We start from the raw sequence: 26,151 nt of genomic DNA, 5'->3' as shown, positions 1-26,151 counted from the left end.
CCTCCGTGACAGCCAGCCAGGCAGCAGGAGCCACCAGGCTAGTTGCCTGACAGCTTGGGCCGTCCAAGGTTTGTTGGCACCTCCAGTCCCGTGTGCAGGGTGACCTGGAAAAGAAGATAAGATAGCAGGGGTTGGCTCAGTGGCAGAGCGCTTGCATGGTGTGCACAAGACCCTAGGTCCCAACCCTGACACGGAAGAAAGAGGGAGAGGAGGAAGAGGCAGGAGGCTGAGGAGAGGGAGCAGAGCAAAGGGCAGGCGGGGCCCCCAGCACTGTGGCGGCACTGCGTGTCCACTGGAGAATGTGTGCTTTGGGCTTTGTTGCTCTTCTGTCCAGTTCACATTGCTAAGTCTGTGTCCCCCCGTGTATCTTCCTTCGTCATAGGAGCTGCAGTGATGACCGGCTGGGTGCCCTGTGTGGCTAACGCCATCAAGCCCTGCAGCAGAGGGGCTCTGGTTCTCACAGCCAAGTATCTAACAGCACCTGTGTCTCCTCTGGTCACCCGACAGCTACTCTGTGCTCCTCAAATCCCTTTTCTTCTTTTTTCCTTTTAGTTTTTGTTTGTTTGTTCTTTCGAGACCAGGTTTCTCTGTGTAACAGCCCTAACTGTCCTGGAACTAGCCCTGTAGACCAGGCTGGCCTCGAACTCACAGAGATCTGCCTGCCTCTGCCTCCCGAGTGCTGGGATTAAAGTCCTGCACCACCCCTTTTCAAGTAACCAATCAGTTGTTGGGCAGTAGACACAGGGCAGGTCCCTGCATGACTCCGGTGATAGAAGGAATCTATGAGAAATGAAGGGATGGATGCCCCTGTCCTCTGACCTCTCGTTTGGCCTATGTCAGGAGCTCCTGTGCCATCTCATTCCCTTGGGACACTGAGCCCCTGGAACCCCCCAGAACCCATTTGCTCCAAGTTATCATGTAGAAACTGAATGCAGTACTTAGGACCTCCTCCACGGATACTCAGAGAGGCCGGCATGCAGGCTGCCTATCTGGTAAACGAGCTGGCCAGTCTCATTACAATGCTCATTGTTCAGGAAGCAGACACGTCGCAGGGACGGGGCAGGCAGCTGTGTTTCTGAGGATACCTGCACATTTCGGTTGAGGCTGAGGGCAGGCATGAAGACCCCATCCACGTGGCTGAAGGCTGTGGGGCCCTGCTGCTGCCCATTGATGAAGAAGGTCAGTGTGTGCTTGTTCAGGTCCAGCAGCACGCCCACAGTCGCCCCCTTGCACACTCCGCCTTCAGTCCTGGGAAGACAAGCCAAGAAAACCTGTCACTGCACAGCTCATGACGTCGCAGTAACTGAGAAAACCCCAGACGATGCTGGGAGCACTCTCATCCAAAATCAGTCTCCAAGTGTGTGTGTGTGTGTGCGCGTGTGCATGTGTGTGTGCATCCACATGTGTGTGCATGCGTGTATGTGAATATGCGTGCGCTCGTGTGTGTATGCGTGTACGCACACTCATATGTGTGTATTCGCATGTGTGTGCCCATGTGTGTGCGTATGTGTGCATGTGTGTGCGCATGGCTGTGTGTGCGTGTGTGTGTCAGACACAAGAGAAGACAGTTCTGAGGGACTAAAGCTGCTTAGCCCCTTCTTATCCATAGTGTCTGAGACACACCAGGGAATGAGAGTTGGGCAGCTGGATCCCTCCTAAAAAACCACAGGGCACCAAGTGTGAGCACAGAAGGGAAGTAACGAGGTCATCTTTCTGTGTTCGGTCCTTGCTGATACCCAGCTGGATGGAGATGCAGGTACCACGTCCCAGAGACAGTTTGAAAGGACATTTCCCTTCAGTTCACCTGCACAGAACCTTCCCAGGGGACCGGCAGCATGCGGTGGGAGATGCGTGCTGAGTTGGGAATCAGGTCCCCTATCTGAGTCACCACTCGACAGGTGACCATGCTGGTTTTGGAGCACTTGACAAAAGTTGGGACTAAGGCATTGCTGGGATGGTAAAAATCTATCTTCAGGTGGGAAAGAACTTTAAGTAATGACCTGGAAGTCTTTAGAAGAAGTCTTTTCCTGACACAAGGTCTTTAGCAGGACCTGGTGGACTGACTGGGAGGAGGATGCTCCTCACCAGGGCAGGTGTCCTGGGGGTGTCTTAGGGCTCAGTGGAGAAGGAAGGGTCCCACAGAGGGAATCTCGAACTGGACAGTCGATGCATTTCTAATACTAAACACCAGGTGGCAGTAGTGACGTCTGCCCTGCCGGCTTTCTATACAACTACTCCCAGGTCACATCTGGAAGTCGTGCTTCCTCTGGGAGAAACGTCACCCACATTTGCTTCACACCTGTGACACGGGAGATGTGTAAACAGGTGTAGTTCCTCCCTCTGCTGTCTTTGGACCCTCATGTTCCTTCTGGTCCTCTATGGGAAGCCAAGGGGCTGGCTGGCAAGGGCTCCAGGGCATTTGGGGACTATGACAGCCTATGCCCTGGAGATTGAGGGCTTCCTACCACAGGAGACTCCACTGATGTCCTCTCTAAAATCCTAATAGCACCTGTTAGTCTCCACAGGTCTGAGCAAAGTCCAGCCTGCCTAAATATATCTCATTGTCTGCAACAGAGATTGGGCGTTTGTGAGAAGGAAGAGCACTCAGGTAGCCCCCTTGCAGAGTCATGCAAGGCGCTCAAGTAGCCCCCTTGCATCCTACAGTATCAAACAGAGTCAGCACCCGATGCATGCTTAAGGTTTTTACTGCCCCATCACAGAGTGTGATGGAGTTGGTTGCTGTATTGGCTCCAGCACACAGACACGGAACTGGTAGGCCAGGGTGGTCTTGGTCCCCCTGTGAGAGCTGGAGAAAGGTCAGCCTGTAGCACCCAGTAAGTCCACAGCACCTAGTCAGCCTGCATTGCCAGGTTGGCCTGCATTGCCTGGTCATCCTGGACCACCTGGTTGACCTGTGTCACCTGGTTAGCCTTCTGCAGCCTACATCACCTGGTCAACTTGCATCACCTGGTCAGCCTGTATCACTTGGTTAGCCTACATCACTTTATCTGCAGTACCTGGCCAGACTGCTTTGCTTGGTTAACCTGCAGTGCCTGGTCAGTTCCATAGCTCAGCTAGAGAGTCCAGGGATAGCCACTTCCCTTCCCATAGGCCTCTGGAGAGGAGGACATTACCGATGAAAAGATAGTGGTCAGGGAGGGACCTGAGAGTCCTCAGGCAAGCTCCTGGCCAAATGAGACCTGACTTTCCTGGGGGAGGAGCTGGGTTACTCGCTGAAGAGAGCACATTGAGCTTTCTGTAAGAGCAAGAAGGGGGCCAAGAACACAAGCACCTCAGGAACAGACCAGCCCTGCCCGGACCCCAGCTCCTTGAGAGGGAAGCTTTTGACCTTTTCTCCAGGGCACTGGTAGGGTCATTCCAGGCAAACCACCGGCTGTAGCAGTGACTTCTGTTCCATCTGTGGGAAACAGCTCCCCCATTAGCTCTGTGCGGTGACTCAGGCTTAGCTTGGAGATTGTAAAGAAAATTGGAGTAGGACCAGTAAGATAACCACAAATTAAGCTCCCAGCAGAAAGTCACTGTGAGGCCAGTGGTGAGGTGGAGAACCTCTAGGCCACAGCGCTCCTGACGTCAAGTACTTTCAGTTATGCCAAAGGCAAATGGTTTGCTTCTCCAAGTCATCGTCCAAGCCCCCTGGAACTAGAGTACAAAGTACCTCAAAAGCAGCCCGTCTCCCGACACTTGGGGACAATCAAAGGGACCCTGGTCTGCAAGTCACTCATTGCTAACCCCTGAGTTCCCAGAGGGCGGGGCGGTGCGCACCTGTTGGTGTGTGAGTTACAATGCATGAACCAGCTGCGGTTGTTGTCCACGTACATGGCCCAGGCCTTGTCGTCCTTGCCCAGCATCATGTCCTTGACAACGCTGGCCCTGGCCACCCCGAAGGCAGGGTCTGGGTGGTTGTCATAGCGGTCCACGTGCAGCTCCCAGTAGTGCACGCCTTTGGAGAACGCAGCTGTGCCTAGCACCACCCGGTCATCATAGCTACTGCAGGTGGCTGTCTGGTTGTCATTAGATAAGATGATGTCCCGGTGACCAGAGTTGGGGTCAAAAGTGAACCAGGCCACTGGAAAGGAAGAAGTCAAAATGAACAAGGTCAAAGAGTCTGTTCCTCTCCCTCCCTCCCCTACCCTCACCTCCACTCCCCTACACACGCACATGCAGACACACACACCCCCCCACACACACACATACACACACACACACACACACACACATACACACGCAGGCGCATGCACATACAAATTTTGCTGTATCGCCAAGATGACTAATAGATTCATTTGCTGCTATAGAGTTGATTTACTATGACCAGTGGTCTTTGTGGGATGCACACACTCACAGAGCAAGCCACAAGGAACAGGCCAGTAACCAGCTCTCCTCCATGGCCTCTGCTTCAGTTCCTACCTCCAAGTTCCTGCCTTCAATTCCTGCCCTGAGGTCCCTCAGTGTTGGACTGTGACCTGAAATCTACCGCAAAGTCTCCCTCCTTCCCTCCCTCCCTCCCTCCTTCCCTCCCTTCCTCCTTCCTTCCCTCTCCCCTTCATTCCTCTGTGTTCCTCCAAGTTTCCATTCCATTGATCCAGCCTTGCTAAGGAGCTCAGACATTCAGGCCACCTTGCCCCACAACATTTCCTGGAGCCCTGAGTCCTAGCCTCTCCCCAGTGATGCAGGCTCTGTTAGAAGTGACAGAGGAAATGACTACCCATGGCCCACCTTGTAGGGAGGAGATTGAAAGACAAAGAGGCAACATGAGGTCACAAATCTTAAGCCCCATTAGAAGGTGGCACGGTCTTCTGCTCATCCCCTCCACCCCAGCCTGTGGGAAGTGTGGCCTTGCTCTGACATCTGACCTCCCAGCTGAGGACTGCTCACCATCAGAGGTCTGCAGGACCACGGTCTTGCTGTAGGGCCCGACGCCAGAGGAGTTGAAGGCTTTGACTCTGGCATTGTAGGTGCTGTTGAAGTGGAGCCCGTCAATGGTGCACAGGGTCTCCTTGCCGACATATACTTCCTGAAAGAGCCAAGGACATTCATTAGGCCTCAGGGCTTCTACGAGTTCCCCTGAGGGCACATCCACACTAGAAGTGCCCTCAAACCTACAGAAGTACCAGATGGAGATGCTCCAACCCAGGCTAGTCAGCCTGCTGGGGCCAGGCTTTGTCATCTTCTTAAATTACCTGTCCCTCTGTCTGGGATGCCGCAAGAGGAATGGGGTCCTGGGAGGATGGGGGTGTGGATATGAAGCTAGGATGTTGCCTGAGAGCTCCCTGCCTCCACTATCAGCCAGAAACCAAGGGGGAACACCTGAAAACCCTCCTGCCCCTGAGATCACCATCTTCTGCTCCTTGACTCTCTGCTGGTTTCTGTTTCTCCTAGACAGCGAGCTTCCTCACGCCAGACCTTGATTCTCACTTCCTAGGGTTTTTGCCTTATTCCCCGTTTATTTATGAGTCTCCTTTGTCCTGCTAAGTGCCAGTTTGTGTTGGTTTGTTTGAAGCAAGATGTTACTCCATAGCCCAGACTAGCCTCAAACTCTCACTCCTTCTGCCCCAGCCTCTGAGTGCTGGGGTTCCAGGGATGAGTCACCACACCTAGCTAGCATCCATGTTCGTGTGTCTTCATGAGCCAGCAGCTTGCCAGGTTCTGACGGGCCCAAGAGGACACCTTCCACTGCAGAAACATGCTTCCAGGACAGCCCACCTCACCACCCTAGCATCAAAGCCAGAGAGCCAGGCTAAAGGCAGAGTGGAAAAGCCCAGCAGAGAATCATGTGGGAGGTATGTAAAATGTGGGCTAGCCTGTGGAGAGTGTATACATGTAGGCAGTGCCCTCTCTGAGGTGTCGTTCCTCAAAATACCACCCAGACTTCTTTGTCAGGCACCTCTCTGAGGCTGTGGCCACAGCTACTACCATTAGGAAGTGCTGCTCCTAAGAACGGAGGCTGACAGAGTCTTCGTCTTTGGCCACAGCTACTACCACAGGAAGTGCTGCTCCTAAGAATGGAGGCTGACAGAGTCTCTTTGTCTTTGTAGTCAAGAGGCTTATCTTCAGGTAACAACAGGGTTAAGAGCATCCCAGGACAGTCCTGTCTGGGCCTGCGCATTAGAGTTTTCAAACAACAGCAGGAGTCACCTGCAACTGCCCTCCAGACCAGCAGGCCTCGGCAGGCCTCACTGGAAACCACCCCCTGAGCAGCAGCATCTAGCTCACCCGGAACTGCCCCCCATCGCCATCGTCCAGCTCCAGGATGTAGCCATCAGCTGGGCTGTGGGTAAAGGGCGGTGTCCTCCAGGCCAGGGTGACGCTGTTATTGCGGGTGCAGCACTTCTCCAGCTGCAGCAGGGGTACAGGTGGCACTGTGACAGGGGTCACTCTGGTCAGCACACAGCACCCTCCTGCAGGCCCCAGTTCACCCCCGCCCACCCAAACCCTCAGGACCTGTGCCCTGAGAAAGAAAGCCCTCTTCTATCTTCCCACCAAGAGCTCCCGGGGCGGGAGGCACACCCAAATGACCTCAGCACAGCCCATACTATACATGGTGTAGAGTCACCTGCATGGGTTCGGATGGCAGAGGGCAGGGCAGAAACCAAGCGAGAGCCCACTTACACTTGATCTAGGAATGAAGGTGCTATGGCTTGGATCTTAACGTCTCTCAAAGGCCCCAGGACGGCACTAGGGAGGTGGTGAAGCCTTTGCGAGGTGGGGATGAGCGGGCACATTAGTGGTGTGCCTATGAAGGAGATGGTGGGGCCCCTAGCTCTTTTCTCTCTCTCCTTTCTGGCCACAGGACAGGGGGCAGGGCTCTGCCATGGCATGCTCACCACGGGTCCAAAGCCACAGGCCAACCTCAGACTAAAACTTCCAAAGCCATGCACCCAAACAAATCTTTCCCCTTTTATAAGCTGATCACCTTGGACGTGACAAAAGGATTACTGACACGGTTGGAACCCTGATGGAAGTTTTGGAAGCTTTGCAAGGTCACGGATATAGACCGTGGAACCAGACACAATTTCAGATGGCTGGGTAGCCAACCCATGGAGCAAGGGACTGAATCTGTCATGCTCTGAGCTCACTAAAGGCAAGCAGGAAAACCTGAAAACCTGAATATATCCCAGCTCTATCCCAGCTCTATTCAGGCTCAAGAGGATTTGGAAGGTGACACAGGCCACTCTGGCCTGGTTTGGAAGGGAAAATGGCAAAACTTGTTCTATAAACCTGCAGGCTTCGTTTTGACTCCGAGTGACCTTGTTGTCTGTCCAGGGTTGGCTGATGGCCCAGGAGAGGGAGCCTGTGTCAACAACAGGCATTTGGCCTCTTTCCTCCTGCTTTCCTACTTTCTTACTTCCTCTCCTCCTTTTTCCTTCATTATCTCCTCTTCTCACTTCTCTTCTTCCTCTTCTTTTCTCCCTCCTATTTATTCTCCTCCTTTCTTTTTTTCTTCCTTCTCCTGTTAGAATTACAGGCACCTCATACCTGGCTCCTCCCCCTCCCCTTTGTTCTTTCCTCCCACCTCCTTTTCTCCTCTCTCTCTCTCTCTCTCTCTCTCTCTCTCTCTCTCTCTCTCTCTCTCTCATCTTCCTTCTCCACATCATCTGGGAATACACCCTGACATCTACACAACTCCTCTGCCCTTTCTCCCTAGCACCTGCTGCTAGCATCAACAGGCTCCTGGATGGACACTTCTTTAGCCTGGAAGTGCAGTCTGGGTAGGAATCTGCAGCCTTGCTCACATCTGCAACGTGAGCCCTGGGCGGCGCCCCTGTTCATTCTGCTTCCTGCCCTTGATCCTTGGTCTAAGAAAGGGCGTTCAGGCAGCTGCAGCTCTCCCTTCCAGGCTGGGACCTGGGATCCTCATCCTTCCCTCTGCTACCATGGATGACGGGTTCCTGCTACCATCAAGCCAGCCTTAGCCTGTGTGCCTCTCGGGGAGGCAGCGTCACTAAGTGGGTCCGACCACGGCTCACCCCTACATTTCATCTGGACGAAATCCAGCTGGTGGATGGCTTGCAGCAGCGGCTCGCTGTCCAAAGTCAGGTCAAATTCCGCAGATACTTTGGGCTCCAGCGCACCTTTGACCCACTGCTCCTGAGACACCTGTACACGCTTGATCAGGGCATCTGAGATCTTAGAGGAAGCACAGAAAGGAGGTTTGGGTCTGCAGAGGAAGAGCAGCCAGCCTTTGTGGGAAAGGGCTCAGCTTTGTCTATGGTTCATCCAGGAGAAGAGGTGGACTGAGCCTGGACCTGAGTCATCGCCAAGCTTCAGTGAGCACAACCAGCCTAGACAAACTGTGTTGTTTCAGCCACAGCTCAACCACATAATCATACTAATGTATATATGTATATTATTTTTCTGATCATGTTAATGTGAAGAATCACCAATGAAATTAAAATAAAAAAGGTGGCCCAACATTTTTACGAAGTCGTGGTGCTTTTTTTCAGGTAGGTAAACACACCCCTCATACATCTGTTTGGCCATGCCTCTCACTTGGCAAGGCGAGATATACTAGCAGCTTGTCCCTGGGTGTGAAGAACGTGCTTCCATTGCCCCCAGGTTTTGAAGCCATGCCCATGTCTTCCTGCTGTGTCTTCTGTCAGCTGTCCCATGGCTTCTGCTGCAAATCCTGTGTAGCACCTGTGTTCTGCCTTCCTTTGCTGCAAAATTCTGCGTCTGAGACCTGGGTTCATGTTCCCAAAGAGTCATGATGTGCACCCTTCTCCTCCTCTTTTCTTTTTAGATTTATTTTTATCTTATGTGTACAGATGTTTGCCTGCACTATGTGTAGGCCTGGTCCCCCAGGAGGTTAGAAAAGGGCATGAGATCCCCTGAAACCAGGGTTACAGATCATTGGGAACCACCACGCGTGTGCTAGGAACCAAACCCAGGTCTTCTGCAAGGGCTGCAAATGCTCTTAGTTGCTGAGCCATCTCTTTAACCCTTCCTGCATCCTTCTTTGAGAGTAAGCAATGGGATTCATGACTTCTTCCACGGCTAAGCTGATATATGACGATGTTCCTGAGAGTGAATGTCCTCAAGTTAGCCTGCCTGTGGGGCAATGGCCCTAACAGGACTGCACCATCTCTGGGGGAAGGTGGATCCTGCCCCTCACCTCCCTCTGTGCAGTTTGTCCAGCTCATGTGGCATAGACGGTTTTCCCATTACTGGAAGGCAACTGGAGCATGGCATGTAGTCCCTAGAGATGATGTCTTTTCAATTTCTTGTTTACTGGCTGGTGCAGAACCAGGGTTCTTGCTAGTGAGGTTCACAGCCATGATGACAGCCCAGGTCACCTGGCCTCACAGAGCAAATGGGAAGCTATTCAAGTCCCAGCCAGGGAAGGACAGAGCCTAGAGCAAGACCTGGTTCAGTAAGAGCAGGGAGCATTGGTGGAACAAAAGGAAGTTGCCTTCAGTAGTCCTCCAGGGGCTACCCACCTGCAGGAACCCAGAAGGGTCATCTTCTTTGATCACCTCCAGGCAGTACTCCATCAGGCCTGTGGACTGGCGCAGCTTCAGTGTGCAGTGATTGATCTGGTCCCAAACCATCTGCAACAGAGAGAGAGCTCTGAAGAAGTCGCTTGTGAGGGGGCATAGTTAAAGCAACAGTGTATGAGCAAGAAACATAGTTACAGCAACAGTGTATGAGCAAGAAACATAGTTACAGCGACAGTGTGTGAGAGGGTGCCTGGGTGGCTGGGAAGGGTGCTGTGGTTCTGCCCACCTTACAGCCAGCACTCAACTCTGTTTTGTAGTCTTCAGGGAGGAATCAATGGGCCCACTTTTAGAACAGCAAAGTTTTCTGGGCTCTAGGCAGCCAGGAACACAAAGAAAATGATGTACATCTCCCTTTGTGATGTGGCCAGCTTCCTGATTGATCAGAGATAACTTCCAAGAACACATGACTTCCCTTCCAACACACAACCATCTCTAAAGTAGTGCTTTCTGAGGGGTGTGTGGTACTCAGGAAGTCTGGGTTATATACTGAGTTTGATAGTTTGTGGCCAGCAAGGAGTACATAGTGAGCCACTATCTCAAAAAACCAACGGATAAGCTAAAATAGTGTTTTGGGGGATGGGGATGTAGTTCAGTTGGTAGAGCGCTTTGTCTAGAATGTCTGAAGCCCTGGGTTAGCCCAGGGAGGGTGGTACATGCCTAGAATCCTAGCACATGGGAGGTGGAGGCAGGAGGATCAAGAGTTCAAGGTCTTTCTCAGACACGTAGCAAACTTGAGGCCAGCCTGGGCTGCATGAGACCCTCTCTAAAAGAAAAACAGGTGTTTGCTAATTCATGCCTCTGGCACAGACCCCCTTAGAACCACTTCGGGTCATTCTCAGCCTCTACCTGAGCCAGGAACTTAGTGCTAGAAAGGGACATGACTCAAAGTCCCTTAGCAGAACTTGGTCACACACATCTTTGATGATTATGGGTACGTGAGATATAAGAGTCTGAAGAAGGAGACAGAGCAGGAGACCTGAGCAGAGTCCAACTGCTTCTGTTGCTGTCCGCACCTGCTAGGCAAGATGAGAGAAGACCCCACCCACTCAACAGCCACAGACGTCCAGAGCAGGTGAGAGAGGGGAGACTGATTTGAAGACAACAGGGTGCTGCAGGCCGGCTGGCTTTGGAGACTGTTTGAGAGGACTCCCTGGCTCCCGAGCATAACTGGACCAGCCAGCTCTGAGCCTCCCAGCCACATCCACTCACTCAGTCACCTAAGACCAACCTGTGCTTAGGCAGGGCCACCCTATGCTGGGTGCAGGTGACGTAACAGGGATAGAGGACTAGGTCCCTCAGTTCTTACCTTCAGCTTGTGCTCCCTCTCTTTGGTCACCTTGGTGAGCAGCTTGGCTTTCTGCCGGGTCAGTGCGTCCACCAGAGCATCACACTGGGCCACCAGGCAAGCTTCATAGTCCAATCCATTTTCCTGGGGAAGCAGAGAGCCATGATGAGGAGATGCTGGTACCAATAGTGCAGAGGAAACGGCTCCTCTCAGAGCACTCCCTAATGTTTCTCAGTTGGGGGCAGCATGAATCATGAGTGTGCACCAAGGGAGGGTCCCATGAACCATGACACAGCTTAGAGGTAAAACAGCCTGTGCTCTGTTCCTAGGACATTTTTAGTGACAGGGAGAAGTAATCATAAGAGATGGTTAAAAGGGAAGCATCCTGGGCAAGGTGGGGCTTGCCTGACATCCCAGCACCTGAGAGGTGGAGGCAGGAGGAGCTCGACCTGAAGGCTAGCCCCAGACCTTGTCTTCAAAAAGGAAAAGGAGGGAAAGGAGGGAAGAAGGTAGGACACAAGTTGTTCACGGAATAATCTCATACAGTGAGTGTGTGTGCATACGCGTGTCTGTGTGTCTATCTATATGTATGTGTATATGTGTGTATGATTGTATCTGTATGGATGTACAGATGTATGCCTGTGTTCTATATGTACTTATATATGTGTGTATGATTGTATGTATATGGATGTACAGATATGTGTCTGTGTATCTATCCATATGTATGTATATGTGTGTGTGTGATTGTATGTATATGGATGTATAGATGTGTGTAGTGACAAGCTTGGTCACCTCGGTTGAGGGATGTTGGTCAGCTTTTTCTCCATTCTATCTTCCTTGCTCTCTAAAATCTCTATACCACACACTTTGCTTTTTATAACCAGAAAAAGTAAAGTGAACGAAAGAGTGTGAGTCTGTCTGCCTCAGTTCCCGGCTCTCTAGGATCTCAGTAGATTCTGACTTCTAACTAGGGGCTAAATTGTCCCCCTGGATCACATTCCAAATCCTAAGTCCCAGGACCACACAGTGTGGCTGTGTTTGAGGCCAGAAGGTAAAATGAGGCCACCAGGGTGGCCCTAGTCCAATCCAAATGTCCTTATAAGAAGAAATCAGGACACAGACACACAGTGGGACGGCCACATGAGGACACAGGAGGACTGCCATCTGCAAGCCAGGCAGAGAGGTCACCTTGCACTTGCAGCCCCTGAGCTGAATCCATTTCTGCTGCTGTCTCTGCTTCATCTCTGATCTCTTATGGTAGCAGTCAGAGAAAACGAATACTTCCTGTGTTTCATGAAACATCAGAGCCCTGCGATTTAAGGCTCCCATGGGAATCAGGCAGGGTGGGCACCGCATGTTTAACATCTTAGCAATTTTGAGACTAAGGCCAGCTTGGGCTTTGTAATGAGACCCTGCATATAACAACAACAACAATAATAACAATTTTTAAGGGAGGAAGAAAGGTAGGGGAGAAAGGGGAGGATAAAGAAGAAGAGCGGTTCAGAGCCCTTAATCCTTTTCTTGGGCAAGGCATGAAAATGCTCCAGGCCTTCCTCTGTGCACATGGAGCCTCTGAGTGTGTACATGGTGAACTCTCCCTCCCTTGCACACAGCTCACTGAAGTGAGACTCACTGCTCTCTGTACGTCTCTCAGGCTCAATATGGGACATAGCATAGATACTCAGATAACACGTTTGTTTAGGAAATGAGGGTTTATGTTCTGGTGCACGGATTACACAAGCTCATGTCAGTACAAAAGTGTTACCTGCGTGTAAATGGATGGAGAGTGGCTCCTTCAGTACCCAGGACGGGACAACCAGTCAGGTCGGCCCTCTAAAAACATCACTGCTGAAAACCACTGTCTCTAGACCAACCCTCCTCTTCCTCTGTGTGTGACAAACAGCCCACCTGGTCTGTCCAGCACCAGCGTCTGCTCACCTGGATCTGCTGCAGTATGTTCTTGAGCTGAACCAGAAACTCCTTTGCCTCTTTGGCCTTATCTGAAACCCCATTTAAGGCCTGAGACAGCTGGGCCTGGAAAAGACATCAAGGATGGAGAAGCTCGTTAGCGCGGGAGGCGTGCACCTGGACCCATTGTGCTAGCCTGTGTTTGTAAGTGAGCTAAACCGGTCCCCTTGGTAAGTCGTCCTCACTTAGAAAAGAGGCAACGGCTAATCCACAAGCCAGAGAGTGCGTGCCTGTTTTCCGTTTGTTGTTAGTGTTATTTACGTGTGAGCTGAGAGGGAAGCTGGGGTTCTCGCTACCTATACATGCTAAGTAGCCACTCCGTCACTGAGCTACATCCCCAGACCAAGATGGATCTATTTCCCAGCAGGTCTTGGTGAGTTGTTCTAGTTTCATTTCTATGGCTGTGAGAAAATAACCTGGAAAAAGTAATGTAGGAGAGGAAGTGTGTGATTGGCTCACAATCCCGGGTTACAGTCCATTATTGTGGGGAAGTCAAGGCAGGAACATGGAGCACCACACCCACTGTTAAGAGCACAGAGCATTAATACATGGTTCTGTGCTCGCTTGCTCTCAGCTGGCTTCTTCCTTTTATACGGTTCAGGACTCCTTGCCTAGGAAATGGTGCTGCCCACAGCCGACTAAGTCTTCCCACGTACATTAGCTTAGTTAAGACAGCACGACCACACAGGGAGAGATGCCTACAAGCCAACCCAATGTCAGTGATCCCTCATGGAGAGACTCTCTTCCCAGGGGATTCTAGGTGTGTCAGGTTGACACCTAAAACTACCCAGCACCTGAGTGTTGACTAGTCCATATTCTACCCGCTGATCCCAAGCTGCTTTCAAGACTTGTGAGCTAATTGGTTGAAACTAACAGCCTGCCCCAATGGCTGCAGTGCTCTGGACAAGAACACAAAGGGGCACAGGCCTTTGCCTCTCCTGTCCTTTCTCTTCCTGCCACAGACAGATCTGTCTCCCATCAGTAGTACTGTAAATATTGCTGGCCCCAGTCAGGCTCCACCCTCCACCTATCTGCATATATCTCCACAGTCACCTTTTCTGTCACTAAGGACAGGGCGAGCCCCCAAGCCAGGCCCAGATCTATGAGCTAACCCGAGCCATAGTTTTAGAGTAAAGATGTTGAGCAAGAACAGAACTGAACCAGAAAAGCCAGGACCTCCCCTCCTCACACCCGTTTCCTTCCTGTGTCAACTTGGATGTCACCGTTTATTGAACCCGATGAATCAACCCCATCCCTCCCTTCCTCTGTTCTTCATAATCTTCTTTTGTAACTGCCCAACCTAGAAGGCTCACCATCCCTACTCCCCTCCAAGGACAGCATCCGCCAAGGATGGGCTACCTAGGACTCTTCCCTCCAGGGACAGCAATCATCTCGGATGGGGTATTAAGGACTCACAGCTGAGCTCCCATGCAGAAGTGAACATGTGCTAAGTCACTATCCACTGCAGGAATGAGCCAGGAAATGTGGTGCTAGACCGTCCCTGGTCTCTCTGGTGGGGCCCTGAACAGGGGACCAGCATCCAGGAACTTTCTTAGAAATACAGTCTGCTGTTCCACCCCAGAGATGCCTGAGGGAAGCCCAGGATTCTGAGCCTAACATTCCCTTCAGAAGCTTCTGTTGTCATCTGAGACCCATCAGCCTCTGCAGAGGTGGCCTCCAGTAACATGGGGACCCATGTGTGTATTTCTAATACTCAGTAGGATGAGGCTAGAGGATCACAAGTTCAAGGCCAGCCTGGTCCATCTGGTGACACTCTGTCTAAGTAATAACAAACCCATAAAAAAAAAAAAAACAAACAAACAAAACGAAAATTGACCAGAGATCCAAGCAGAATAATCTTCAGGCAAACACCCGAAATTGACCATCAATCAAAGGAGACAAATGGCCTTTCAGTTTTGTACCTGGAACCCGCTACATCAAGCCTGGAAACTGGCCCTTATGTCCTTCCTATGGTCCTCATGAGCAGCTATATCATGTCCAGCAGTCCCTAAGACGAGTCACCCACTGGGCCACTGGATGAGATTAGTGAGCAGGGTAGTGGCAGGTCAGGCTTTGAGGGAGACCAGTTCTGATCTGAGTGCAGGTGTTTTGGGGGGCAACCATGGGAGGCAAGACCAAGAAAGAGCTGAGTACAGTGGTTTTCAAGTGTAAACCCAGCACTCAGAAAGCTGAGACAGGAGGATAGCTGTGAGTTCAATTCTAGTCTAAGTTATATAATGAGTTCCAGGAAGCCTGGGCTATAGAATGAGATTGAGTCTCAATCAACCAAAGAAATTAACAAACAAATAGAGGCAGCCAGATTTGCATCCCTCTTTCTGATATGCCATATGTCGCAAGGGTCTGCAGTCACCTGAAATGGCTTCTTTCCTTCCTATTGTGTCTGGTCTTGTTCTAGCCTGGTTGAGGGAGGCCCTGTTCTCAGCAGCCCTTGCCTTCACTAGACTGTCCTCCTGTGTTGACATTTCCTCTGACTAAACTGTTTGGTCTTGAGAGATGGAGACCTTGCCTGTCTCATCTAATAAATATTTATGGAACGAATGGTTTATTTGCGCTTGGACATCAGGTCAGGGAAGTTTCCACATTGTACAGAGAAGCCGCAGTGAGGAGCTGAGATCTGGTGTGGCTTTGTACCCCACAGGAGTATGAAGATGGCTGAGTTCTACTTTGGACACTTTGACACACAGGGGCACTCACTTACCATCAGGCTGCTGAAAACCTTACCAGGCAGATATGCCTTGACATGTGCTGATATCTTAAACCAGTGGTTCTCAGCCCTCCAATGCTGTGTTCCTTTAATACAGTTCTTCATGTTGTGGGGACTCCTAACCATAAAATTATTTTCACTGCTACTTCAGAACTGTAATTTTGCTGCCGTTATGAATTGTAATATAAATATCTGATATGCAGGATATCTGATATGTGACCCCTGTGAAAGGGTCGTTTGACCCCCGAAAAGGTCTTGACTCACAAGTTGAGAACCACTGTTTTAACCCCAGGACTAGGGAGGCAGAGGCAGGAGGATCTTTGTGAGTTCGAGACCAGGCTGGTCTACAGAGCTAGTTCTAGGACAGCCATGAGTACACAAAGAAACCCTGTATCGAAGAACAACAACAACAAAAACCAAACCAAAATACAAAACCCCATCATCTCCAAAGGCCTTTGCCACATTTCATTGAAACAGAAGAAACAGAATTCAAGTAAAACCCAGCTATCTAGGAAAATACCCAGAATCCAGATGCATGTGGCCACACTCCGTTGATTTGGGAGCGGAGAATGCTAGCTCAGGTCCAAGCGCTTTGCCCACGGAGCCAACTCCCTGGTCACCATCTTTGCTCCTTGTTGTTCTTTCAGTTATTCACCATGGTGACCAAAAGTCTGACATATTCGCACGGGAGAACTCTGGAAGGACTGGAGTCACACTGCTCCATCCACGGGAGAACTCTGGAAGGACTGGAGTCACACTGCTCCATCCACAGGAGAACTATGGAAGGATTGGAGTCACACGACTCCATCCACAGAACCACTGGACCAGAAAACTTCCGGATCCTCGGGCAGAGCCTACCTACTTACACCTTGTTCTGGGCCTCCCGTCTCTGCAATGTAGAGGATGGATCTGTTTGTTTGTTTTTCCCCAAGACAGGGTTTCTCTGTGTATCTCTGGCTGTCCTGGAACTCCCTCTGCAGACCAGGCTGCTCTTGAACTCACAGAGATCTGCCTGTCTCTGTCTCCCTGAGTGCTGGGATCTATTATTGTAAGCTACTTGATTTGCACTGACTTATCTGATAACTCCAACCAATTAACCCATTAGGTACAGTCTTTCCTTCTAGCCCTTCGTGAATATTCATAAGATGGAATTGCACCATGCCTGTACTTTGTCCACGTAACTCAAACAGACATGACCTTCTGGAGAAGAGGACGAGGCGGGCCAAGGTCCACTACTTTCAGGATGAGTCAGAAGCACAGAAACCCAAGTGCTCAGCAAGCGTCATGGCGTCCTGCCAACTCTCTCTAATCAGTCCTCACCCAGCCTTTCCTGAGGCAGATGGAGAACAGGGAACCTACTTGAGGACAGTTCCAAATGAACCAGCTCTTTGGGGTTCAGTCCTGTTTCCATTCCATCGTTCAGTGGCAGAGCCTGAGGTGGGAGCAGCCCTTTCCCGGAGCCGGCCAGGGGAACAGGACAATTAGGGTGAGCCAGCCAGGCTTCTAATTCTCACAGAGGGTACAGTTATGAGAGATGTCCTGTCTAGGCCTCACTGCGTGAGGGCACAGAGGCGAAGCTGTGGACAGGGAAGCGGTCTCTGCCACTCAGCCTTTGCACTTATGGTAATAAGCATGACAAAGACAGGGCTTTTCCTTGTGACACGTGACAGATGGCATCCATTGTGTTTGGTCACGGAAGTGCATTGTCTCTGGGCTGGGGAAATGGCGCAGAGAGTAAAGTTCTCGCTGTGCAGACCTGGGGACCCGAGTTTGGGTCCTAGCCCCTATGTAAAAGCCAAGTATCTATAACCCCAGTGCTGCGTGGGTGGTGAAAAGCAGACGCCCGAAGCTCATCCGCCAGCCCGCCTAGCCGTTGGAGAACCATTGAGGAAGATACCCGACGTGGACCTCTGGCCTCTACCGTCACCCCAACAGAAGTGTACTCAAATGCACAAGTGCACAATACCATCATAAGCATGTACATAGACAAGAAAAAGTTCATCCAAGAAGAATGCATTGTCTTAATACAAATGGCAAACAACCCAATTCTACAACCACCTTCCCTGTAACTAGCTTCCTCTGCCTGCCCATACCTCCTCTGCCCATGTGACATTCCAATAAGTTGGTCCAGCAAACCTACGCCCAGTGTTATGTGTTCTCTGGGTCAAGACGAAGCATGCCAGCATTTCCCAGCTGGCTCCTGTCATCTTGTGAGGTCAGCTGATTGCTTCTGACACACACAAAAAGAGAAATCTGCTGCAGGCAGGCAAGAGGGAGGGACGGAGGAAGGGAGAGATGGAGGAAGGGAGGGGGAGACAGAGGGGGCGGGAGAGGAAGAAGGAGAGGGAGTGAAGGAGGGAGAGGGGGAAGGGGAGGGAGGGAAAGAGGGGGCAGACAGACAGGCAGGCAGGAAGGATGAGGCAGCGGTGAGCTCAGAGTGTACTGAAATGTGTACCCGGGAAGACACTGATTGTTCTTGTATTTTCACACACAGTCCCCTAAGAATGACCCTTCCTTTGTGAGTCTCTGCGCACACACGAGTCGGTGAGCAGTTAATAGTATCAGCTCTGAAATAACAATCTATGGTATTGACATTAGCATACATCTCAGGGTTACAGCTTATTCACTACTCGATAAAGGTTCTTTTGACCTCCTGAGTGCCAGCTGCTCTGCCGGCTACTAGAGTACAAAGACGCAATTAAGGCATGATCCTTGCTCACAGGGTCCTTGAATTACGCTGTTATTTATGTGCGTGGTGTCTAGAGATGGCTCAGAAATGAAGAGATCATGTCAGGCTCTGTCAGCTGCATGGCGTCGTGGCAGGTGTGAATAACAGAAGTCTAACAAGACGGAATTCTATTTTTAGAGCAGGTTCTAGTATTAGAATAAGTGCCCACTGGAGGACTTGAGACTACCCAACTCGTGGGAAAGAAGTAAAAGTGGGCACAAGCCACACTTCCTGAGCAGGCAATAGCTCAGGTCACACCCCACCAGCAACAAGAACAGGCCTGGTTGGGGAAGTATGGGCACAGACCCTGCACCGGAATCTCAACCTCAGCTGTAGACCACATGCCAAGCAGAGCCAGGCAAGGTGCTTGTCACCCCCAAACCAAAGCAACTTCCTTAGGACCAGACACGTTATGGTTTCAGCACCCTAAAATCAAGATGACCTCGCTATGGTCAGGTTAGGCTCAAGTATTGGTATCTCAGAACCAAAGTACCCTCTCTAAAATCAGGTCTTGAAAACATAATAGAATCACTTCTGTGGCAATAATGACTAAGGATAATTTGTCTCAGTTCATCTCTGTGGTCGAATCACCCAAATAAATAAATGAATCGCATCTCTCTCACAGTTTATATTACACCCTTTGCCATCCACATCCCTCGACTCCACTGACCCCTGACCCCTGACTTGCCTCTCCCGTGCCCCCTACACCTCTCTTCTGTTCTACACTGAGAACTGTCTCCATGCAAGCTCAGTAGTATGTACACTTCTGCCATTCTCTTTCCTTTCTTCCTTCCTTCCTTCTTTCCTCCTCCGCCTCTTCCTCCTCCTCTTGCTCCTTCTCCTCCTCCTCCTCCTCCTCCTCCTCCTCCTCCTCCTCCTCCTCTTCTAGGTGTTTCAAGACTTGGTTTTTCTGTGTAGCCCTAGCTGTCCTGGAAGTTGCTCTGCAGACTAGGCTGTCCCCGAACTCAGGGATCTGCCTGCCTCTGCCTCTCCATTGCTTGGATTAAAGGTGTGGGCCACCCTGCTTGGTATTGCGGATGTTCTGGGTTTCTTGTTCGTAATGTGACAGGCATCTCTTGTCCACTTAAACGACCAGAGGTAAGAATCATCCAAAAATCATCCTCTCCATCAACCTCTTAAATCCCTGTCTGCCATTTCCTCATGGATCCCATTTTCTTGCTTCTTTTCTCTCCCCAATTCTGTCCCAGTAGCTTGGAAAGTAAACTGAGGTGTTCAGAGGGGTCTCCCATCAGGCTTTATTAACAAAACAGAGTAAAGTTTGGAGAAGTCTCTGTCCTGTCTGGTCCTGCTGCTTTTCTCGGTGAGGTATTCTCATCTTGCTTCCTCTGCTTCTGGATGATGATTGCATCTCTGCCTTTTCTCTTCCCAGAACTCTCCTAGTCTGGCTGCCCCACCTATACTTCCTGCCTGGCTACTGGCCAATCAACATTTTATTAAACCAATACAAGGAACAAATCTTTATAGTGTACAAGAGCATTATCCCACAGCAAAAATGATGAAAATGGATAAGAACTCCAACCTGGCTCTGCCGGTTCTCCAGTGAGGTTTAAATGGGGCTAAGGATAGACCTTTCTTTGCCTCTCAAGCTAGATGTCCCTTCCATGTGGCTTCTTGGTTTCTTTGTTCCACCAGACCCCTCCACTGTCTACAGATGTTTCCATAACTTCCCAGTGCCAAAAGGGTAGCTAATAACTCAAGTTTTCTCAGTTTTGTTAGACACAATGTCGTGTTTCTTAATATCCCTCTGATTTGTGTCAGCATTTAAACACCAGGTGCTCACCCGTAGTGAGTCTTAGTAAGCTACAGGTGTGGAACCGGCTGGGCGAGTGGGGACTGATGACCAGTCCTCAGAAGTGATGGATAGAGTGACAGAACCAATAGGGGAGGCCAAACAGGCTGATGGGCTACAGTGATGCCATGGCAGGTGTGACTTCGGATGGTGACATGCCATCTCAACGTGCACAGTGGTCATTCTGGGGTCTGTGGTACCCACTGCTGGGAAGAGTAGCTTCTTCCAGCAACCATAAGGATCCTGGCTTCCTGTTGTCAACGTCTCCAGCAGCGTATTGGTTTTTGGTCTCTGGGACACCTAGGAAGTAGGGGACTCTTGACGCTGATTTTCAGAGCACTCACTTCCTCTGGTTTCCTGCAAGCTTATGTTTTGTTTTGGTTTTGGTTTTTGGCTTGTTGGTTCATCTGTTTACTTCAAGGGTAATTGAAGGTAGATCGTAGGCATCTATACAATTCAGGAGAGCCTTATTCTTCAGGAGCAGCGTGACGACACTCCGTAGCTGAGGGAGAAGAGAAGAAAGAGCCTCTCTTCCGGAGTAAGGAACAGAGACTGTCCTGAGAGCATACCCTGAGGGGCTTCTTGCTGCGAGAAAGTGGGCAGAACTACCGAGAAGGCTTCAAGGTGGTGAGGCTAGTCAGAAGACTTGACACAGCCTGGGCAAGAGCTGGTGATCTCAGAGACTCAGCAATGGATGTTATTCAAACCATAACACAAAAGATGAGGAGAAACAGAACAACGCATCTGAGAAGCAGAAACGCAAGGCAGTACCAAACAATCTAATAGATGCACACTGGAATCTGAGAAGGGTGAGAGAAGGTGTGGGGAAGGAGCTGCCAGAAAGGAGACTAGTGAGCTGAGGATACAGTAAACAACAGTTCTGCAAAATAACAAAGGATATCAAATCACATGTCCAAGATGCTTAGAGGATTCCCGGCAGGGGCAAAGGCAAAAGCAAAAGCTCCCCCTCCACCTCTGTGGCCTTTCTCCTGATGTAATTCCCACACTTACAGCTCTGTCTACTGAGAATGCCTCTCCTTACACTTCCTGCCTCCTCATTGTTCCCAGAGAGCAGAATGGCCTTTTTGGAAAGGAACGTCTCAGGACTGGAGAGATGGCTCAGCAGTTAAGGGTACACGCACGTTACTGTCGTTCACACTTTAGTACCTATCTCTTATCCAAAGCTGCCCATCTCATTACCCACTGGATTATTTTATTTTGTTTTTGCTGTGATGGGTATACACGCATGTACGTGCATGCGTGCATGTGTGCGTATGTGCGTGTGCGTGTGCGTGTGTGTGGAGAGAGAGGCTTGAACCTAGGTTTTAGTTGGTAGCGGCAAGCGCTCTACCAAGTGAGCTGCATATCTTTCCTCTCATTTTCTTGTCGGCTATGTCCAAGTTTACAGACTGCGGCTTCTTCACTTTCAGATGAGGAGGCTTGAGGTGAAGGTGTTGCGCAAACTTGAATAGCGAGGCATAAAAATAAGTTTGTTTGAAAATTGCCCAACAAGAAGCTGAGCAATGGTGGCCCACGCCTTTAATCCTAGCACTTGGGAAGCAGAAGCAGGCAGATCTCTGTGAGTTCAAGGCCAGTCTGGTCTACAGAGTGAGTTCCAGGACAGCCAGGGCTACACAGAGAAAAACTGTCTTGGGAGAAAAAAAAAAAAAAAAAAAAAAAACGAATGTAAGTTTAAAAAAGCATACCAATGAAAGAAAACTGAAACAAATTCAGAAAAATATATCCACAGTCACCAGTTGAAGGTTTTTCCAAGTCAATGGGGCTAAAAGAACAGGGTGCTGCTGCCCTGTTCATAGATTAAGTATAAGTACCCTAAAATGACAAAATGCCTTGAGAACCACACTGGAGGCTATGCACTTACTTACCCCATCCCACGAGAATCTAAACTGGATGTTATTCCCCGTGGGTTCAAAGTTAAGTAGCTAGTAGCTCGCGAGGCTGCGCTGTGGAACCAAGGCTGTGGAAGCTGGATCACTGAGCCACTTCTCATTCGCACTGCAGGATCACTAGATGTGGTGGGAGCCCAATCTCCATACCTTTCGGGGTCAGGAGGAGCCGGGGTGGAAATGCACATTGGCCCTGCTGGGAATCCCTGCTTTAAGACTAAGGATCTGACCCCACATATATTAAACGCATTTCCTTCTCCAAGGTAAATTTTCGAAGTGTTCTCTGCTTACTTTTTCTGTATTTCTATATGTCTATATTTTTCATTTATGTATAATACAAATAATAAATAAACTCTAGGTGTGTGCTGTGGTTTGCATCTGTAATCCCAGCACTCAGGAGACAGAAAACAGGATTTTCATGAGTTTAGTGCCAGCCTGAACTACACTGTACGTAAAATAAGACTTTAAAAACAAAACAAAATTTCTCAGCAGGGGAATGAAGCAGGGAAGGAAGGGGTTACAGGGAGGTGCACACCTTTAATTCCAACACTTGGGAGGCAGAAACAGGTAGGACTGGGCATCTCTGTGAGTTTAGGGTCAACCTGGTCTACAGAGCGAGTTCCAGGACAGTCAGGGGCTTTTACACAGACAAACCCTGTCTTGAAAAAAACAAACAAACAAAAACAACAAACAAAAACCCAAACTCTTCTAAATATTAAATTATCATAACAACATGTGTTTATTGTAGCAGATGAGAGCATAAAAGTAACTGTGTTCCACATAGATAAGCCGCACCTCTGACTGCTCTGGGCTGTTTGCTGTTCTTGAGATAAGGTGTCTTGGCAAGCTGCCTTATTTTCCTAGGGCTCTGCTCAACCCAAATACACACAATATTTCTTATTGGATAGTCTGGGCACCTCTTACATCTGAAGGTTGGGTGCATGAAATGCAGCCTTTGTCATGATCCATGCAATTTGTCAGTCTAAGGAGGCACTGAGATCTGGATAGAATGTCTAGTAAGGAACGAACCTGAGCCTGCTTTGTGACTGGTGGATGGCCCAGCCCAGGCAGACTGTCCTGACTTTTTCTCTCACTCTGTGACAGAGAAGACAGCTTGCTGCCAGGCATAAGTGGCTAACAGTGACACCCCCAGAGGGAAGGCTGTAAGCAGATGTGTTCGGTCTCTTACTAAGAACTTGGTCTGCCATTCCTCCACAGCTTCAGTATCAGAACCTCAGACAAGAGGACTCTGGGGAAACCCACTCTCCGTCTTAGAAAGACACACCCAAAATCTCATGCATAGCCCAAGAGGCATTGCCTCGTCTCTACGGGCTGAAAGAAATTTTGGGCATAGAACAAGCTGGAAACTATTGAAGGGAGAGACGTTTCTTCCCTGGAAGCTGAAAGGGAAAAAGTGTGTCTGCTTGGTGAGGTGAAGCTGATGGAAGGTGTGTGGAAGCAGGACAAGGTGAGCCCCGGGTGCTCAAGGGTGTTTGAGTGGGGTGCTGCCTCCCTGCCTTGGCGGCAGATCCAAGGAAGACTTCAGATGGGTTCCTACAGCCAGATGGTACCACTTGCACCTGAAAATCTTTTCCTCCCTTAGAAGGAAGTAGTCCTGACAGTGTGCCTTATACTTGAAGAGTACAAGCCCTGTTTTCTGTGCTTTGGCAACCCTTTGCGAAGAATAGGAAAGTCTCAGAGAGGAAGCTTAACAAGTCATTTTTATAACTCACTCATCCAACACCCAGTGCAGGGGTACCTGATCCACTAAGTATTGGCCAGATAGTGATGCTGGAATCCTTGGATGGGTGGGTGGATGGATGTATACATGCACGCATTCATGAACACATGGATGAATGGATCTGTGAACACGCTAATGGATAGACAGATGCATGCATGCATCTGTGAATGCATGCATACGTGAATGGAGGCATGAATGAATGCATGGTATGGATGGATGAACAGACAAACGCATGGGTAGATGGATGGACAGAATGGCAAATGCGTGAGCGGATGGGTGCAGTGAATCCTGTTTGACCCTCAGGCCCAACCTCCTGCAACTTCCCAAGAGGAGGGTGGATACTCTTGACTTCCACCCTGGCTGACAGCCCCCACCCCTCCACGCAGCCAGTGCTCACCTTGTGTTGCTTCCACGTTGCCCCCAGCGGCTTCACCTCGTGTTTGCCATGCCTGCCTTCCTCCAGGCACAGGAAGCACACCGGGCTCCGACAACTCACGCAGTACATGCTGTAGTTCTCCATTTCGTGCTCGGGGCATGTGGGGAACTTTCGAGGTGCGCTGGCCCCGGCACCCCCTGGGCTCCTGCATCCTCCTGCGCTGGGGGCGGTGGATGTGCCTGCTGAAACAGGGGTAGCCTCTGGGGGTGCTGGCGGCGGCGGCGGCTGAACTAGCCGATGCTTAGCGAAGGGGCCCCGGGACGGGTGGCACTTGAGCTGGCAGGTGGCGCAATAGAGCACGTCGCATTGCTCGCAGAGAGTGGCTGCCGGCTCCGGTGGGGTGCGGTCGCACAGCTGGCAGATGGCCACCGCCGGGGCTGCAGACGCTCCAGCAACAACCCCACGGCCCTGCTGGTACCGCTGCACTATGCCCTCCAGCAGTCGATTGCGCTGGAACCCTCGCAGGCCGCGGTGATCCAGTGACGCGCTGCGGTGGCATTGCGGGCAGGTGATGGAGCTGGAGGACGAGCAGAGTGAGGAGCAGGCAGCGCCCCGGGCCGCGGCGGCAGAAGAGCCTGGGGGTGCAGGCACCATAGGCAACACGCGGACTCCGTTGGGAGACTTGAGGCTGGGGGTGTAGGAACCATAGCCGCTGTCAGTCTCGCTGTACAAGCTCAGCTTGTCCGCGTGGTCTCCACCACCGGCCGCCCCGCCGCCCAGGCCTCCAGCTGTGCTAGCTCCGGCGCCTCCGCAGGTCGCGCCGGCTGCAGCGTCCTGATCCGGAGGGGGCGCGGCGGCGGCTGCACCCCGCGAAAGCAAGAGCGGCGGGGGCAGGTGCTGCTCGCCGTCTGGGGTCTGAACCGCGATGGTGCGAGCGCACGGCAGGCAGACATTGTGAGAGCAGGGCAGGATGATGGGCTCCCGGAATAGGGAGCCGCACACCGGGCACTTCAGCTCCTCCTCCATCGCCGCGCCGGCGGCTCCGGGGACCAACGAAGAATGGTCGGGCTCCGAAGTCAAGAGCAGAGGGGCAGGCGAGGTCAGCGCTGCCGAGACGGGAGGCAGAGGCATTACACGGGCATGCTGTCTTCACCCGCGGGAGAGGGGGCACGCCCCTTTCTGTCCTCAGGCCACCGCCCTAAGAAGCTCGGCCGCCAGAGAAGGGAGGGGACCTCACCTCCCGAGGGCGAGGCTCCCGCACCAAAGGCGGCCGTCTGAAGGTGGCGGACAGCCCTCGCGGTGGCCTCCGAGGTTGTCCCGGTGATGAATCAACAGCAGCAGCAGCAGCAGCAGCGCCGTCCGGATACCTTGTGCCTCCCCTCCATGCAGGACCAGTGGCCCGTTGCTGTCAGCCAGCTAGGCGACTGAGCTGGGCACCGCATCGTCGTGGCCCGAAGTCGTCTTCTCCGAGCGCCCCGCCCCTATCCAGCTCTTGGCAGCCGCTCCAGCGTCTGGGCCAGGACTGGTTCAGCACCACCAGACGGCGGACAGCGCCCGCGAGCGGGTGGGGAAGGAGTCGGCGTCGATTCCCGGTGCGCTCCGCCAGCCTGGCTGCCGCGCTGCCACGGCCACCTCGGCATCCCCCGGCCCGGAGGTCGTCGCCGTCCCGCTCCCCGGCCGCTGCTCGCAGAGCTGCCACCTCGCAGGCGGGTATCGACCCGCGTCCCCGACTCGTCTCGCCAGCTCCGATTCCTGCAGCGCCCCTGACCTTGGCCGCACCACCCTGCCACGCTGCCGCGGCGGGCGGGGAGCGAGCGCCCGCTGGCTCGGGGATCCCCTCCCGGCCCCGCCGCCTCCCGCGCCCGCCGCGCCGAGCGCCCAGGAGTTGTAATTTCCAGAGCGAGAGTAACGGGGCTGGGGGGCGGGGAGCCAGGCGTCAGCTCAGCGAATGAGGGCTCGCCACTCGCTGCTGGCAGTCAGCGGCCGGTCGGAGGGCTGCGCTGGGAGGATCATTGTGGAGAGCAGCTCGCGATTCGGATGGAGACTGCATGGTGAATTAGCAGGGCGCCCCGCCCCGCATGCCAAAGCGCCCCTGG

General features: G+C 51.7%; 1 protein-coding gene across 3 annotated transcripts; it reads right to left on the bottom strand.

Moving 5' to 3' along the window:
• Positions 1-38: 38 nt before the first annotated feature.
• Positions 39-25,081, bottom strand: Trim67 (tripartite motif containing 67). Of its 3 annotated transcripts, XM_038312850.1 has the most exons (12): positions 24,954-25,081; positions 24,333-24,848; positions 24,077-24,275; positions 12,739-12,834; positions 10,822-10,944; positions 9,456-9,566; positions 7,986-8,145; positions 6,232-6,377; positions 4,894-5,032; positions 3,784-4,087; positions 1,086-1,248; positions 39-104 (listed from the first exon to the last, which is right to left on the bottom strand). In XM_038312850.1, exons 1-12 carry the CDS (start codon positions 25,079-25,081, stop codon positions 39-41), a joined length of 2,151 nt encoding a protein of 716 aa, XP_038168778.1. The 3 variants fall into 3 exon arrangements, with proteins under 3 accessions (XP_038168778.1, XP_038168776.1, XP_038168777.1); XM_038312848.1 differs by having other exon boundaries at positions 24,077-25,081; XM_038312849.1 differs by having other exon boundaries at positions 7,992-8,145; positions 24,077-25,081.
• Positions 25,082-26,151: the final 1,070 nt, after the last annotated feature.

Source organism: Arvicola amphibius, chromosome 15 (assembly GCF_903992535.2).
Source record: "Arvicola amphibius chromosome 15, mArvAmp1.2, whole genome shotgun sequence".
In the NCBI taxonomy this organism is placed as follows: domain Eukaryota; kingdom Metazoa; phylum Chordata; class Mammalia; order Rodentia; family Cricetidae; genus Arvicola; species Arvicola amphibius.
Note: the sequence above shows the minus strand (reverse complement) of the source record. Positions and strands in the feature narration are given on the sequence as shown.